The sequence below is a fragment of the Pristis pectinata genome, chromosome 23 (genome assembly GCF_009764475.1).
Source record: "Pristis pectinata isolate sPriPec2 chromosome 23, sPriPec2.1.pri, whole genome shotgun sequence".
Classification (NCBI taxonomy): Eukaryota; Metazoa; Chordata; class Chondrichthyes; order Rhinopristiformes; family Pristidae; genus Pristis; species Pristis pectinata.
Window position 1 is genome coordinate 32,400,361 of NC_067427.1, and position 17,343 is coordinate 32,417,703.

Sequence of the window (17,343 nt, forward strand, 5' to 3'; positions counted from 1 at the left end):
TGATGAGAATGACTTTCCCAATTGGGAATAAGAATCCATTATCTATGGTCTACCTAAATGCTCATGGGTGAAAAACACTGATGATCTGGAGGAGAATACAATATAAATATTTTTATTTTGGGGTGTAAGGTGATGAAACGTGGTTTAAAAGACTTGGGAAAGGTTGGTAGGGGATGTGGCAAATTTAGCCGCAGTTCTTTGCGAAGAACATGATTAAAGTTATAACAAATCTTAAAAGCTGTAGTGAGAACCAGTTTTGGTTTTCCAAGGTGTAGATTCGACAGCTTTGAAAGTAATATCTTGTGATCCTATTTTCCGTTAACAGTCTTGGACAGTCCATCGGACTTGAGGATTCTGAATACAACAGAGTCTAAATCCCTGCTGTCATGGAAACCAAGTATTGCAGCAGTGGATGAATATATCATCACCTACAGTGCTGAGAATGGTAAGGGCAAATCTCTCAATTGTGGTAGAGGAACAACGCGACATTAAACATTAATCAAATCACAGGACGGGTAACTAAGAAAAAAATGCCCTGTACAAAATTAGTTTGTGCTATTTTGTAAATTACCTTTGGAGACGGTTTTTGCAAATTGGTGTGTGAAATCTAAAATAGAAACAGTAAATGCTGGAAACATTCAGTTGATCAAATATTCGTGGAAAGGGGAACAGAATTAACATTTCAGGTTGAAGGTGAGAAGTCTTTGACCTGAAACATTACTTCTGTTTCTCTCTCCACAGATGCTGCCTGACTCACTGAGTGTTTCCAGCATTTTCTGTTTCTAGTACAAGTTGGTGGTCCTAGCATAGAGGCTGATGAGATGATAGCTTATGAGGAAAATGCTAATGCTTCTGCTTTAATTTACAATGGTTCATGAAATGAATCCCCAAATATAATCAGTGGTATTAACAGAACTGCCTTTCTCCAACAAATTATCCATGACTTCAAGGGATATGCTAACCAGTGGATATCTTCAACAAGGCACATATCACAGTGCCACACATTATCCCCAATGGGTTTGCAATTCAGTTTGGATTCCTGGCTCCTTCATTGATAACTGACTGAAGGACCTGCATCAGATGAATGACTACCACATGAAACAGGATATCTATCCTTTCTCATCAGGGTCACCAGTAACAAAGAGGGTTTCGGGAAATCTGATTCAGTTGGAACTCAGCAACCTTTTGCCTGGGACCCGCTACAGTGTGTTGATCTATGCCGTGAAAGGCTCCCTCAGAAGTTCTACCTCCGACACCTCTTTCACCACCGGTAGGTTCTGCTCTACCTCTGCAAGGTGCAGATTTTCACATGGTACCGATGTAACTAAATGTGAACTGGCTCACTGTGATAACATGGACAGAAAAATACACCCAATTATAATGAGAAAGAATGCTCACTGTTGCAGAAAGAGAACTTACCAGCCTACCTCACACGATCCATTCTTTCCATGTGCTCTTTTGTTGTGGGAAGCGCTGGATGGTCTGTATTTGGTGTCCATCTCATGTTCTCCTGAATGCACACATTGGGAGCCAAGCACTTAATTCAAATCAAAAGTCAAATGCAGGCCAGAACCAGGAGGAGGAGCAGCCTCCTTTCCTGGCTGTGTTGATACTGCCATAAAGCACAGCTTGCATTGACGTTGTCTTTACTCATCAGAGGCAGCCCATAATATCAGATAAATTGCACAACCTTCCTTTACCATTTTTCAGTCACTATTATTAAATGCAATTCAGCAACTGCACTTGTGCTGTGCACTGCTGAGTGTTTATCATCAAACAGCTAAAGTTGTATGGAGAGTGTGACAGGGATCCAAAATGAGATTACATCCAAGAACACCAGAAAGTTACAACAAATAAGATCGTTAACAGGAATCTCTAATAAATGTAACTGAAGGAAACACAGCAGTGAGGTGTACGACTGCTCAGGGGAAAAAAAAACTTTGAAGTCAGTAGTTTAAACAACGGTAAACAATGAACTGAAAGATTTCTTGGCCGTAAAAGAGTCAATGACATAGAAACCATATTATTGTTTATTGTAAAAGGATCATTTACCGATGGACAGATTTAAATGCAATCAACTGTTTTAATTAATGTTCATCTATTTTTATTCCTTTCCTGAAGCCATTGATTCACCCAGAGACTTGAGAATAAGCGATATTACAATGAATGATGCCCTCATTTCATGGAAGCCTCCACAAGCTCGGATCAGTGGGTACATTCTGACAATCGAATCTGAAGACAGCAAAACACAAGTAAGTCCCGTGTGGGGTGAAACATCCGAGTGAAATATTGGGAGTGACATTTCCATCCCCTAGAACTCTTGATTAGGTGAAGGTATGAACTGAAACCTCTGATACTTAAAGCTGTGACTTTTAGAACATGGAACAGTCCATGTTTTAACAGGCCATTCGGCCCACCATATCTGTGCCGACCATGATGCCAATCTAACTAATCCATCTGCCTGCATATGTTCAATATCCTCTGCCCATTCACGTGTCTGTCTAAGATGCCTCTTAAATGTTGCTATCATATCAGCTTCTACCGTCTCTTCTGGCCCCACACTCCAGGCACCTACAACTCTGTGTAAAAGAAAACTTGCCTCATAAATCTCCTTTAAACTCTCCCCTCTCGGCCCTCTGGTATTTGACATTTCCATCCTGGGAAAAAGACTGACTGTCAACCCTATCTATGCCTCTCATTTCATATACCTCCATCAGCCTTTGACACGCCACAGATAACCAAGTTTGTCTGACCTCTCCTTATAGCTAATGCACTCCAATCCAGGTGACATTCTGGTGAACCCCTTCTGCGCTATCTCCAAAGACCCACATCCTCCCTAAACTCCAAATGTGGCCCAACCTAAGTTTTATACAGCGGCAACACAACATCCCAACTTTTGTACTCAATGCCCTAACCAATGAAGGTAAGTATGCCTTATGCATTCTTTACCACCCTGTCCACTTGTGTGGCCACCTTCAGGGAGCTGTGGACTTGCTCCCCAAGATCCCTCTGTACATCAATGTCTCTAAGGGTCCTGCCACTTACTGTATACTTTTCTCTTAACTTTTAACTTCCCAAAATGCATTGCCTCATATTTGTCCCAATTAAACTCTATCTGCCATTTCTCTGCTCATAATTCCAACTGATGTACAATTCCACCAGTTTTAGAAACATAGAACACTACAGCACAGGAAACAGGCCATTCATCCCTTCTAGTCTGTGCCGAAACGTTATTCCACTAGTCCCATTTACCTGCACCCAGTCCATAACCCTCCAGACCTCTCCCGTGCCACCTGCAAACTTACTCATCAGACCACCTACATTTTCATCTGAGTCATTAATATATTACAAACAGTCAAAATGCTCAACACTACAGTTGGAACAGTGAAGCTATTAAGCAGAATCTTCCTCTCAAGGGTCTCAGACTGCACAGAAATTACACCTCTGATCAGACCATTCACCCACCCTGGCTGTATTGGTCCTTTGCATGAGCCGCAGTCTTGGTCTGATACACCCCATATAGTTAATCTTTGTTCCTTTCCTTTCAATCCAGTTCTTAGCTGTTGCGTTTGCTTTCTGAGCAATAAACATAATGCTGACCTTAAAACTTTAAACCTCTCTTGTTCTAACATAAACAGTTTCCCTTTGCATTATTATTTCCTGTGCCAATGATTCTTTTGTTTATTAAGTCATTTCTTTTTGTGGGAACTGGTCATTACTGGCTAGGGCAGCATTTGTGGTCCATCCCTAATTACCCTTGAGAGGGTGGTGGTGAGCTGTCTCCTTGAACTGCTGCAGTCACTCTGGTGACGGTTTTCCCAGAGGACCATTGGGGAGGGAGTTCCAGGATTTAGACCCAGTGACAATGAAGAACTGGAAACATATTTCCAAAAAGCAGGCTGTTGGATGGCTTGGAGAGGTGGTATTCATACCCCCCTGCTGCCCTTGTCTTTCCAAGTGGTGGAGGATGCAGGTGTGGGAGGTGGTCCCATGCACTCCAGGGGGACAACCACCAGAGAGGAGCAGCAAACATGATCTCAGCACAGTGGCTGCGATCACAAGGAAGCTATGGCCCTCTGAGTCTTTGGTTAAATGGATTGAGCCACCAGGCGTTCCAGGTATCTCCTCTTTAAAATGGATGTCAAATATTAGGGTCTTTTGTTGTTGCCCCTCAGTTAAGTAATACATGTCACACAATTCTCATCTACACTTACAAGAAATCCTTGCTTTGATGGAACTTTTTATTTTAATACTTCAACAGAAAGTCGAGTATTTTGGAGCTACAAAAAGCTCATACAGCCTAGGGCAACTGGAGCCATCAACAAGCTACAATGTGAGACTCCAGGCATATGCAGAGTCAGAAAGGAGCAACGTAATAGAGACCGACTTCAGAACAGGTATGAGCAGAAAGTCATAAAATACTCCAGTTAATGACTGAAAATTTATCATAGGAGGCACAGGCAAATCACCTTTCTCTTTTTAATTCCAAATCTCTGACCTATTTCTATATGTATTACTTTGCAAGAAAATGTCTATTTTCCATTTAAATACTCCGTGGATTCTCTGCCCGTTCAGATCATCCCCAGGTTATGAATGCCTGTCTTATGGACACCCCGTCCATATAAACAATCTGACTTACGAAGTTTTGACTTTAAGAAAATTTTCTGATGAATTTTTAAACAATTTTTGAAACAAATTAAGCTTCTGTAACTTTATAGCAGAGATTCACAGGCAAGTGTGAGGTGCAGCAAGTGATTTGGAGTTAGTGCGGTCAGAGCCTGGCTGTACAGTTGTATACAGCCGAGGCAGAGGTGATATTTTCGGGGAGAATTCATGGATTGAGCCGCTTTGCCAGATGTTCCAAGGTCTGTATGGGGATGGATGTGCTGGCTGCTGCAGGGCTGCTGGGTGAGAACAGGACATTTCCGCCTCCCTTTGCTCCCTGAGCCACAACAATCCGAAACTGAGTGGAGCCGAGCAGAACCGGGAGCGCTGAGCAGACTCACTCACTCGCTCATTGAGTCAGCGAGGCCGGCTGGCGACCGTTCTTCCCTTGCCTACTCGCTGTCTCATCACCGCTGTTTCTGTGACCCTCTCCCACACACGAATTTTGTTCATTTCTGACTTAGAAAAAAATTGGTTTACGAACAGTTCTCAGGAACGGAACCCCGTGATAACCTGGAGACTGCCTGTACTGAATTCCTTTACCTCGTGAACTGATTAATATCATTTTATCCTGTTCTTTCATGGGATATGGGTGTCATTGGAAAGGTCAGCATTTATTGCCCATCCCTGACAGAATCAGAATCAGATTTATTATCACTGACATACAACGTGAAATTTATTGTTCTACATAAAAATCAATAAATTACAAAAATAATTCAATAGTGCAAAGAAAGGAATAATGAGGTAGGGTTTATGGATTCACGGATTGTTCAGAAATCTGATGGTGGAGGGAAAGAAGCTGCTCCTGAATCGCTGAGCGTGGGTCTTCAGGCTCCTGTACCTCCTCCCCGATGGTAGTAATGAGAAGAGGGTATGTCCCGGGTGGTGAGGGTCCTTAATGATGGATGCAACCATCTTGAGGCACCGCCTCTTGGTGTCCTCGATGGTGGCGAGGGTTGTGCCCGTGATCGAGCTGGCTGAGTCGATAACCCCCTGCAGCCTCTTGCGATCCCATGCATCGGAGGCCCCATACCAGGCTGTGATGCAACCAGTCAGAATGCTCTCCACTGGAACCACGTGGTTTGCTTGGCCTTTCAGAAGACAATTCAGAGTTAATCACATTTTTGTGGGTCGGGAGTCACACATGTCCAGATAGGGCAAGGAAAACAGACTTACTTCTATACAGGACAGTAATCAACCAGGTGGATTTTTGTACCAATCCAGTAGTTTGATGCTCACATCACTGATACCAGCTATTCATTGTAGATTACTCAGTTACCTGAATTTAAATGGTCCATTTGCTATGGAGGGAATCCATCTCAATGGCCCAGAGCTTTCGATTACCAATCCAGTAAAATAACTACCACAGCATATTGATGCATATTTATACTTAGTTCTACCTAATATAACAGGATGCACCAGCAGCTAATTGCGAGGACTTTTATCGACCGTGCACTCACACACACATATATACCTTAGCTGAAATATCTCAGCTATAACTATGCATTGACCTGGTTATTTGATTTTTCCCTATTTCGGATCCTGGGATTACTGACACTATCTTCTGTGTCCCCTTTTTTGTAGTTGGATTCCTGTACCCCTTCCCCAAGGATTGCTCTCAAACCTTGCTGAATGGTGAGACCAGTTCTGGACTCCAAACCATTTTCTTGAATGGAAATCGCTCTCAGCCGCTCCAGGTGTACTGTGACATGACCACTGATGGAGGGGGCTGGATGGTAAGTTCTGCGACAGAAAACCTTGGAGATAAAACTCCTCCAGTCAGCAGTTTTAGTGGCAAATGCTGGCTTGATTGTTGCAATCAAAAGTTGCAAAGATAATGATCCTTTTATCAAAATAACTAAGGGGATAAAATTCACCCTTTTTCTGTACTTAGAACCATAGTCAGGTGATGCAAATCCAGGATTAACATGTGTTAAAATTATGTAGCCTTCAAAAAACTGATTTATTATTAATAACTCAGCCGGATCAGACAGGCCAGACTGGAACTGCTGGTCTCTAGCCAGTTAAACTGCACTAGTGTCTGCGTTTTGCTCACAAACACTGTCAAACGTGACAGCCCAGGAGTTACATGCAGTTCACGTATCTGGGTCTGTCCATTGCCTCCACATGGTGCAGCAGGAGAACCCACCCTTGCTGAGGTTCCCTGACCGTACACCAGAGAATCACCTCTCACATCCGACACTGGGATAAACCCCATTGATTTCAAAAGATTAGGATTCAAGAATAAAGTTAGTATTTTTAGAAATTATTTAATGTTTCTAACTATTCATGTGTTTTTGGATGGCTTTTTAGTAATTTTAAATTATTTAGTCATTACTAAATTATTTACTACAATTTTAATGGTCATGAAGTCCCACAGCACAGAAACAGGCTGAAAAGTCAAAAAAAAATGACAGATGCTGGAAATCTGATATAAAACAGAAAATGCTGGAAAAACTCAGCAGGTCAGGCAGCATCTGTGAAAAGAGAATCAGTTAACGTTTCAGGTCAAAGAACCTTCATCGGAATTGAGAAAGGGAGAAAACAAGTTCGTCCGGGTATCAGAGACAGTGGGGGAGAGAGATGAGTGGAACAGAGGGAATTTTGTGATGGGTGAAGTAATTTTTCTTTTCTTTGCTATGTGCTGACTTGCTGGGCATGTCCCTGTCGGTCAGACTATACAACATGAGCAACACATTACACAAAGGAGCTTAACTGTCCATTTAATGGTTGCACCATTTCACCCCATCACAGAGATCCCCTCTGTCCTCCCCCTACCCAGACTAAGTTATTCCATTCTCAGTACTGATGAAGGATCCCCGATCTGAAACGTCCTCCTTCCACAGAAACAGGCCCCTCAGACTACCGAGTCTGCACTGACCATGTGGACCAGCCCATTTTATTCTCCTCACACTCTCAACAACTCTTCCACACTCTACCATTCCCCTACATACTCGGGACAATTTACAGTAACCAGTTAACCTACCTATAGCGTATAAATATCTCGAAGTATTTGAAGGCAATTGAAACTCACTACAGCCTATACAGTCAGTAAACCTGCCCCACGTCCTCCTCCTGCCTAACTTGCCTGCTGCCAGGTGCATTTTGGGATTTAGACCTCAAGCTCAGTCACTACTCAGACCACACCGCAGGACTTCCCGCCCTGCACCCAGACCAGGGCAGGTGGGGGCGGGGGGAGGACAGCAGCTGATGATTCTGGGAGGAAGGAGGGAGGGAGGGACGGGTGGTGCAGGGCAGCACAGAGGGCATGGGGTGGTGCCAGGTCAGTGGAATCTGGCCCAGTGGAATGGACAACATGCAGTCTGACAGAGTGAAGCCCCCAATCCCCTTCAAGTCACATGAATGTTAATGTCCCAAATATCCCAAACCTCACGCTTTGATCCACCATTTGGAAGAGTTAAAACTTACAGCTATTAAAACAAAACCGAACATGTCCTGCGCATAACGAATCCTTTCAAAAGCTTTAACAACACATTCTCTCTCTGTTCTACAACTTCCACAAGTAACGATTGCTAATTGATCAAAAATCAAAACTGATTGAGGAAAATATAAATTCCAGGTGTTTCAGAGGCGTGAGAATGGCCAAGTGGATTTCTTCAGGAACTGGAAGAACTACACTGCTGGATTTGGTAATCCTTCAGGCGAGTTCTGGTTGGGTAAGTGTGTGTGAATTTATCAGATTCTTTTTCCTTGTTTTAAAGGGGAACACTTGCTGATGTTATTTTCTTCACTAATGGTAGATGGTATGTATATCTTATGTCAAAACTGCAGAATAATCCTGCTTTCTTAGGAAGGAGATAGGGAGCTTAGGGACATGGTGTCACGACAACAACCTTTCCCTCAATGTCAGTAAAACAAAAGAGCTGGTCATTGACTTCAGGACGGGGGGCAGTGCACACACTCCTGTCTATGTCAACGGCGCTGAGGTCGAGAGGGTTGAGTGCTTCAAGTTCCTAGGAGTGAATGTCACCAACAGCCTGCCCTGATCCAACCACGTAGGTGCCGTGACCAAGAAAGCGCACTAGTACCTCTACTTCCTCAGGAGGCTAAAGAAATTCAGTATGTTCCCTTTGACCCTCACCAATTTTTATCGATGCACCATAGAAATCATTCTATCCAGATGCATCACTGCCTGGCGTGGCAACTGCTCTGCCCGGGACCACAAGAAACTCAGAGAGTTGTGGATACATCACGGAAACCAGCTTCCCCTCCATGGGCTCTGTCTACACCTCACTGCCTTGGTAAAGCATCTGGCATAATCAAATACCCCTCCCATCCCAGACATTCTCTCTTCTTCCCCTCCCATCAGACAGAAGATACAAAAACTTGAAAACACCACCAGGCTCAAGGACAGCTTCTATCCCACTGTTATAAAACTATTGTTATAAGACTACCATATAGTCTTAATGGTAGGACTCTTGGCAGTGTAGAGGATCAGAGGGGTCTTGGGGTCCGAGTCCATAGGACGCTCAAAGCGGCTGCGCAGGTTGACTCTGTGGTTAAGAAGGCATATGGTGTATTGTCCTTCATTGATCGGGGAATTGAATTTAGGAGTCGAGAGGTATTGTTGTAGCTATATAGGTCCCTGGTCAGACCCCACTTGGAGTACTGTGCTCAGTTCTGATCGCCTCACTACAGGAAAGATGTGGAAGCCGTAGAGAGGGTGCAGGGAAGATGTACAAGGATGCTGCCTGGGATGCGGAGCATGGCTTATGAAAGCAGGTTGAGGGAACTCGGCCTTTTCTCCTTGGAGAGACGGAGGATGAGGGGGGACCTGATAGAGGTGTATAAGATGATGAGAGGTATTGATAGGGTAGATAGTCAGAGGCTTTTCCCCAGGGCTGAATTGATGGCCACAAGAGGACATAGGTTTAAGGTGCTGGGGAGTAGATGTAGAGGAGATGTCAGGGGTAAGTTTTTTACTCAGAGAGTGGTGAATGCATGGAATGGGCTGCCAGAAATTGTGGTGGAGGCTGATACGTTATGGTCTTTCAAGAGACTGTTAGATCGGTATATGGAGCTGAGTAAAATAGAGGGCTATGGGTAAGCCTAGTAATTTCTAGGGTTGGGACATGTTCAGCACAGCTTTGTAGGCCGAAGGGCCTGAATTGTGCTGTAATTGTTCTATGTTCTATGTTCTATTGAACGGTTCCCTAGTACAATAAGATGGACTATTGACCTCACAAGCTCCCTTGTTATGACCTTGCACCTTATTATCTGCCAGTACTGCACTTTCTCTGTAACAGTAACACTTTATTCTGCATTCTGTTATTGTTTTCCCTTGTACTACCTCAATGCACTAATGAAATGATCTGTATGGATGGCATGCAGAACAAAGTTTTTTACTGTACCTCAGTGCATGCGACAATAATAAACCAATTTACCAATCTCCTATAGAATAGGCCTTCATGCATCCTTCAAATCAATGTGTAGCACTTTTGTCTTTGCATTGTCGTGAAGCTACTACCACAGGTCAGGAGGTGAGTAGCCAGCTTAACTTCAGTGAGAATGGGAGGTCACTTCATCCAGATAGGACCACAGCCTGTTACAGAGCCACTGAACCCCGAAATGTTTCCAATGTCAAAAGTCTGTTTTTTTTTTGTGAATTGGCTGCTGAAAACCCAGTCCCAAAGTTTTTGTATTTTTTTAAACCGACTGCTGGGTGGGAGAGCTGCAATTTTTTTTCCTGCTTCAGTGCTCCTTCTGAAACCAAAATTTCCTCAAACACAGCTCAAAATTGCGTACTTTTTCAAACAAAATGATAGCAACAACATGTGAGGAAATCTTCTGCCGTCACTGAGCCTTTCGATAATATTCTAAAATATGACACCCTATAAATTCACTGGTGCCCGTAGGGCCAGGGAAGGTGGTCGTTATGTGGGATGCTCCTGACCAACTTGGTCATGGACTGCCACTGGAGAACTCAGTGATACCCAGGGCTGAAGGAGTTGGGCCTTGCACATGGGCAAAGTCTATTGCCTATTCACCCACTGAACCATCACTCGACACCAAAGGAAAGTAGCATGTCCAATACAGGTCTTGGGTGTTGCGGGGGAGAGACACCTAGGGATTGGATCAGGCCTGGGAAGAGAAAGGGAAGAGTAGGGGAGGGCTGCATTGGGGAATGTTGGGGTTCATGCCAGAGAACTAGATCCTGGGAGGGCTTTGCCTGAACGTTGTATTCTTCCAGAGGTGAAGTTGATACATTAGTGAGGATGGAGGTGGAAAGTAAATGAACTGCAGGAGACTTAATAGAGTTGAGCTTAGGGTTAGCACTAGCTGGGACCTGCTACAAGATTCCCCCTTTAAATCATATAGCTGCAGAGAAAGCATGGCCATGAAATGCTGCTCATTCCGAGGGGAACCATAGACAGGTGCACCTTGCAACCATCTGGATGCATCTCCTCATTGGTGATGTCGTTAGATGCCCATTGAACAAGAAACAGCCATTCACACAGTTGCAATTCATAGATGCCCCGCTGAATTTCCTGGATGGCTTGATCCAACATGGAAATCATTGCTGTCGTATTCCACTCTGGAAAAAGTTTATACACTGTGCAGGGCACTGAATAATCCAAACTTCTCGCTTGTACTTACTGGAGGAGAATTCTGACTTTGGTTGTTGGTGCCAAGTGGGAGAGAGCCGACTGACCACCATTATTCACAGCCTCCAACATTGGGTTCCATTTTAGCATTTGGTAATACCAACCAAATATGGTCCTCTTCCTCAATGTGTCCAACTATCCTCCTGTTGGGACATAACAGATAATAAAGAACCAGGGGAGGGCAGGTTGAACTGAAATTGAATAAGATGATAAGAGCATATGGGAAAGGTTTAGAGGGATAAGGGCCAAATGTATGGATTAGCATAGATAGGAACCCTGGTCGGCATGGACACGTTGGGCTGAAGGGCCCGTTTCCATGGTGTATGACTCTATGACTCGGTGATTCTGAGGGGGTTGACAGAGTAGATGCCATGGGGATGTTTCTCCTGATGGGCAACTCTAGAATTAGGGAGTATAGTTTCACAATAAGGGGTCATCTATTTAAGAGGCTTGATGAGAAAGAAATTTTCTTCTACCAGAGGATCATGAACCTTTGGAACTCTGTCATGGGGAGTTGCGAGGTTGAGTCACTAATATGTTGAAGGATGAGGTGGACTATTTTAGACTGTAAGGGTTGATTGGACCAAGATCAGATTGGTCATGATCTTATTGAATGGCAGATCATTCAGAAACCACCCCCACCATCGACCTCTGCTGTCAGACAAATGATCAGCTATTGACCTTTGGGTATTTGGCTTATCTCTTCCCAATTGCCAATGCTTTGGTTATGATGGATATCAAACTGACTTTGTTTACACACTATATCTCCAGGGGTTTGACCTCCTTTTTGGGCAGCATGTTGGCACAGATGTTTGCGCTGCTACCTCACAGCTCCAGCAATCCAAGTTCAATTTTGACCTTGGGTGCTGCCTGTGTGGAGTTTGCACGTTCTCCCTGTGACAACGTGAGTTTCTTCCAGGTGCTCCGGTTTCTTCCCACTTCCCAAAGACATTGAAGATGGTAGATTAATTGGCCACTACAAATTACGCTGAGTGTATAGGTGAGCAGGGTCTTGTTGGGCATGTGAAAGAAGAGGTTGCTGAAAAATAAGTGGTAACAATAGGATTACTGGGACTGTTCTGAGAGCTGTCATAGACTCAATGGGCTGAATGGCCTCCTTCTGAATATCAGCCTTTTTTTAGAAATGGTTTTGATTCTAACCAATGTGTAGTTCACATCTGGCCACACAACAGGGATCCTCCCTTTCATGACTTCAATGAAATTAAAAATAACATACAGGGAAAGATTCCATAAAGCAGCTTTCAGCTGGAATATTGTTATTCTTCCAAATGCAGGAAGGCGAAATGAGCTTGACAATTTAACTTCTGTAATGGAGCAGAGTGAATAGTTGGTGATTATAAATAATGGGTCACTGCAAGGGAAGTAAACTGAATAACTGGCCGGTGTTATATTTTTGACGAACTGTAGGATTCTATTGACAACGCTCCCGTTAGCTCTTGTTGGATTGAGGAATCAGAATGACCTTGATTAAGTGTAAAAGCTTTTTATTATATGTTTCCCAGGCCTTGAGAACCTGCACAAGATTACATCAGAGGGACGTTATCAACTCCGTGTAGATCTCCAGGATGAAGGGGACACTGCTTATGCAGTTTATGACAAGTTTGTTGTATTAGACGCCAGAAGTCGATACAAATTGCATATTGGAGCGTACAGAGGAACAGCAGGTAATCCTTACAGATGACGATAAAGATAGACATAGAACTAAATAATTCTCAAAACAATCTCCCTGCTCGTTTAGATCAAGAATGAATAATCCATGACTGTTCGATGACTGGTTCTCTACTTTGCTGCTCAGGTGATTCTCTGTCCTACCACGAAGGTCGGCCATTCTCCACAAGGGACAGAGACAATGACGTTGCTGTGACCAACTGTGCTCTGTCTTACAAGGGAGCCTGGTGGTACAAGAACTGCCACAGGGTAAATCTGAATGGGAGATATGGAGTTGAAAACCACAGCCAGGTAAACAAGAGCTAAATATGGACAAATAGGCATGCATTCTATGATGCTGTCATTCCCAGTATTGACATAGAACAAATCAACGGGGCACTGTTAACTGTGAACGGAAGGGTAACTACATGTGATACAGCTCCTTACCAGATCAAAGCCAATGTGGATGTGAGATCCAGGGTAAAACCAGCACAATGTGCTGTTTGACCTTCCTTCTACTTGTCTAAAAACCAGATAGGGCAAAAAAAATTTTTGCATCTGTTTTTTGTTTGTAGACCATTCAAAAAGCATTCTGAACATGTCCTTAAGGACCTGCCCATTGGAGAACTGGATCCTGTTGCACATCACGCTCGAGGGGGTGTCAATTCCCCCTCCTATTCTGCACAAGTGAGGCATCACCAGCATCACCCATTGGTAACACAACTGTGCTGTTCAGTAGCACCAGCATCAACTTCAATGTAATGGATTCCAGCGGCCGAGTAAAAGCACAGGAGATTAATTTCTAGGCTACAGTTCCCAAAGCTCTTCCAGCTTTCTTTGTTGTAAATCTATTTGAATAACGCTACGATCATTGTATTTTGTGGCCACCAAAATGGCAGAGGATGAATTGATTGAAGCTAGTACTAATTTTATCAATGTTTCCTATCCTAATTGTAAAATATTTGCCTATATATTGGATTGATTGTTGCATTGTGTTATAAGACATGTTATTCTAGTACTGAATTTCATACCTTTTTTATCAACAGGGCATCAATTGGTACCATTGGAAGGGCCATGAGCATTCGATTGAATTTGTTGAAATGAAATTGAGACCGCATACCTTCAGAGGCCTTCAGAGAAAGAAGAGAGCACAGAAAAAGCACTAAGTAACCAAACTAGCTGAAAACGTTAAAGGTTCATAATGTACAGAAACATCAATAATTTAGCTCGCATTCGAGTTATTGGGTTATATGAGCCTCGCTAGGAAAGCTCTCTCACCTTACATGGGTTTAGCTCCACTCAGTTTAAACACCAAAGATAATTTTGACAATAATTAACATAGGTTGCTATTGCTTTTAGGCTCATAGCTTTATATATGTTGCTCAGAGGGCAGGGGTGGGCCTTGTATGTACATCATTACGCCTGCACAGACATCAGAGTGTATTGTCTATGTTTCATTCATCATGTTGGGGATGTGTTGCTATGGCAACAAGCTGACCAGTTGTTCTTAAAGATTTAATGTACAGAAGCTTCATGTTCAACTATCAAATATATAAGCTGAACATCTAGATGTGGGTGCAGAGGTTTTACTTTGGAAACACGTTTGTGATCTTTTACAGAAAGGGAGGTGTAATTTGAGAAAGCATAAACTGTTCCTTGCCATTGATTAGCAATTTCAGGGTGCTGTATTTTAAAAATCAACCAAATGTTGATTCTGTTTAGGAAAGAACACAGCAATGTAAATACAAAAAACTAGGAGCCTTTACTCTTACAAATTCCATTTGTCCCCTTGAATAGAAAAAAATGCTCAGCAAAATGCCTGTGAATCACACAGAATGATACAGAATTCCACACAACTCCTGTGAGTCATTTTCTCAAAGAAGATTACGTTTGGATTGTTTAAATAATCACAACACATCTTCCATTTATTTAAATAGCATGGCTTCTGTGCTGAAATAAAAAGGGAAAATAATGAAACACTTTTCAGGAATTCTATTTTCAAAACAAATGTAAAATGTAATATTTTGTGTTTCAAGTATCCACAACCAAAAGCAAAACATTTCTTTTCCCCCTGATTATGGAAAGTCCTAACCATGGAAAGACATGATCACTAAGTTATACAGTACCACTACGACCATGATATACGTTTGTAAAATAATGACTGTTTTTCACAGGAATAATTGCAATGTATGTTTTTGTGTACCCCTAATTAAAATAAAGTAATGGTGTTTTAATGAATAAAGCTTGTATTTTGGTACCTTTCGGGGAAAGGGAGAGACCATTGCCAAATAGACCATTGTCACTTGCAAGCTCCCTTGCCTACTCAAGAGAAATCAGGCCATTTCTCTTAATTCTTCGTCAGGTTTTTTATTTAGCCAAGATCAGATCAGTTTTGACCTTATTGAATGGCAAAACAAACCAAGAGGACAGTTGGACTACTCCTGCACCTATTTCTCGTATTTTTACGTCAGAATGGATTAGCAACAGACAGCAGGACCTTGGGCTGGGCAACAGGGTGAGATATGGGAGGGCATCAGCCACTCAGGGAGGCAGCATGAACGATGGGGCGAAGGACCTCCTTCTACATCAAAACGAAATATGAGGTTCCACCGATGAGGAAGGGTGTTCCAGATGTTACATCGTTCCAACTGTGGGGAGTCCTCACAGGCCAACCCATCGATGGATAATCTGCTGGTACCCTCTGTCTATCAAGGATCTGGAAGCATTATGTACAAGGACAAGGCAAGGGAAGAGAGCAATACCGTATCATGTGCCTGAGTCTGGGGACACAAGGGGGAATAAAATGTGGCTCTAAATCTGCTCTCCCCACAGTTTCCTTAGGAAGATCCCATTTAAATACTGGAAATGTTTTGCAACCCCAACTGACACCATCAGGCAACATGTCACAATTTACAAATTAACCCAGTGAGTACACAGATTAATTTAAAACTTTTGTTGAATTGGGAAGTCTCACCTTGCTGGTGGTAAATAAGTCATTGGCCATGTGAAAATATCACTAGTATTGGTAATTGGTTTGTTATTGTCACATGTACCGAGGTACAGTGAAAAAGTTTGTTTTGCATGCCATCCATGCAGATCATTTCACCACATCAGTACATTCAGTCAGTACAAGGGAAAAACAATAACAGAATGCAGAATAAAATGCTACAGTTGTAGAGAAAGTGCAGTGCAGGCAGACAATAAGGTGCAAGGCCATGACTAGATAGATTGTGAGGTCAAGAGTCCATCTTATCGTACAAGAGGCCTGATCAATAGTCTTATAGTAAACAGTCTTAATAGGTTTAATATTACACTTTCAATTGAATTTGTGATTCTGTTTACCTAGAATTTTAGAGTTCATCAGGCTGCCAGCTTCTGCATTACATGAATGAAAATAAGCTTTGGGTGGAGTGAAGCGCTCAGTGGATGGGGCAACGTTGAAGTAGAGAGAAAGAGACTCAAAGCTTTGGGTCGAAGGCCCTTGATCAGAAGTGGAACAGCGTTGAAGCCGGGATGTTTCAGAGAGCAGGAAGGACGGAGAGAACAGAGAGGTGTGTGCGATGGGGCGCACACTCAAATTGTCAATGTAACGATCGCTTTAAAAAACGGCAATTAGAGACCAGGAAGAAAAATAACTACATTCTCATCTTCTCACTGATGAAGGGTCAGTGACTTGCAACATCGAGGCACAAGAGACTACAGATGTTGGAATCTGGAGTGAAAAACAATCTGCTGCAGGAACTCAGCGGGTCGAGCAGCACCTGTGGAGGGAAAGGAATTTTTGACATTTCGGATCAAAACCAGTCCCAATGCAGGGTTTCGACCTGAAGTGTGAACCGTTCCTTTCCCCCCCCCCCCCTCCCCAACAGATGCTGCTTGACCTGCTGAGTTCCTCCAACAGATTGTTTGTTGACCTGGAACATCAGCTTTGGTTCTCTCCCTACAGTGGCTTCTTGATCTGCTGAGTGCTTCCTGGAGATACAAGACCACCCAACAAACCCCAGACAACCCTTAGCAAGCATTCACCTGGGGAAACATCTTCTCAGCATCCAAAGAGCAAAGTCTCAACCAACTAATTTTCCAATGCATGCACAGTTGATGCCCTCTCCCGAAACCAAGTGTCACCAACACGTGATGAAAGAAAGGACCTGTGGAAAGGGCCGTGAAAATGACATCAGTGCCTGGACTGCCAGCATTACTACTGCACGAAACACAAGCCAGGAATATCTCTTGACTGCTGGCAGGAAAGGAATTGATGCCAAGTGAATGTGGATTATAAATTTCATTTCATTTGTTGACATCTCCAATAAAACTCCCAAATCAACAAAGAAATTGCAGAGTCATTAATTCAGAATGTTGACTTCACAATAATTAATCACTTTTG

General features: G+C 43.1%; 1 protein-coding gene across 11 annotated transcripts in view; it reads left to right on the forward strand.

Annotated features, from left to right (window-relative positions):
- The window catches only part of LOC127581976 (tenascin-like), a 283,091-nt gene extending 265,825 nt beyond the window's left edge, over positions 1 to 17,266 (forward strand). For 4 of the 11 annotated variants that reach the window (XM_052036811.1, XM_052036810.1, XM_052036809.1 and 1 more), the window contains 9 exons: positions 326 to 445; positions 1,127 to 1,270; positions 2,122 to 2,252; positions 4,262 to 4,397; positions 6,250 to 6,401; positions 8,246 to 8,342; positions 12,815 to 12,976; positions 13,108 to 13,271; positions 14,006 to 15,209. In XM_052036811.1, coding sequence (XP_051892771.1) covers positions 326 to 445; positions 1,127 to 1,270; positions 2,122 to 2,252; positions 4,262 to 4,397; positions 6,250 to 6,401; positions 8,246 to 8,342; positions 12,815 to 12,976; positions 13,108 to 13,271; positions 14,006 to 14,125 — 1,226 coding nt within the window. In that variant the 3' untranslated portion in view covers positions 14,126 to 15,209. The other 7 variants (XM_052036818.1, XM_052036819.1, XM_052036813.1 and 4 more) reach the window with 6 other exon arrangements.
- The last annotated feature ends 77 nt before the right edge of the window (positions 17,267 to 17,343 follow it).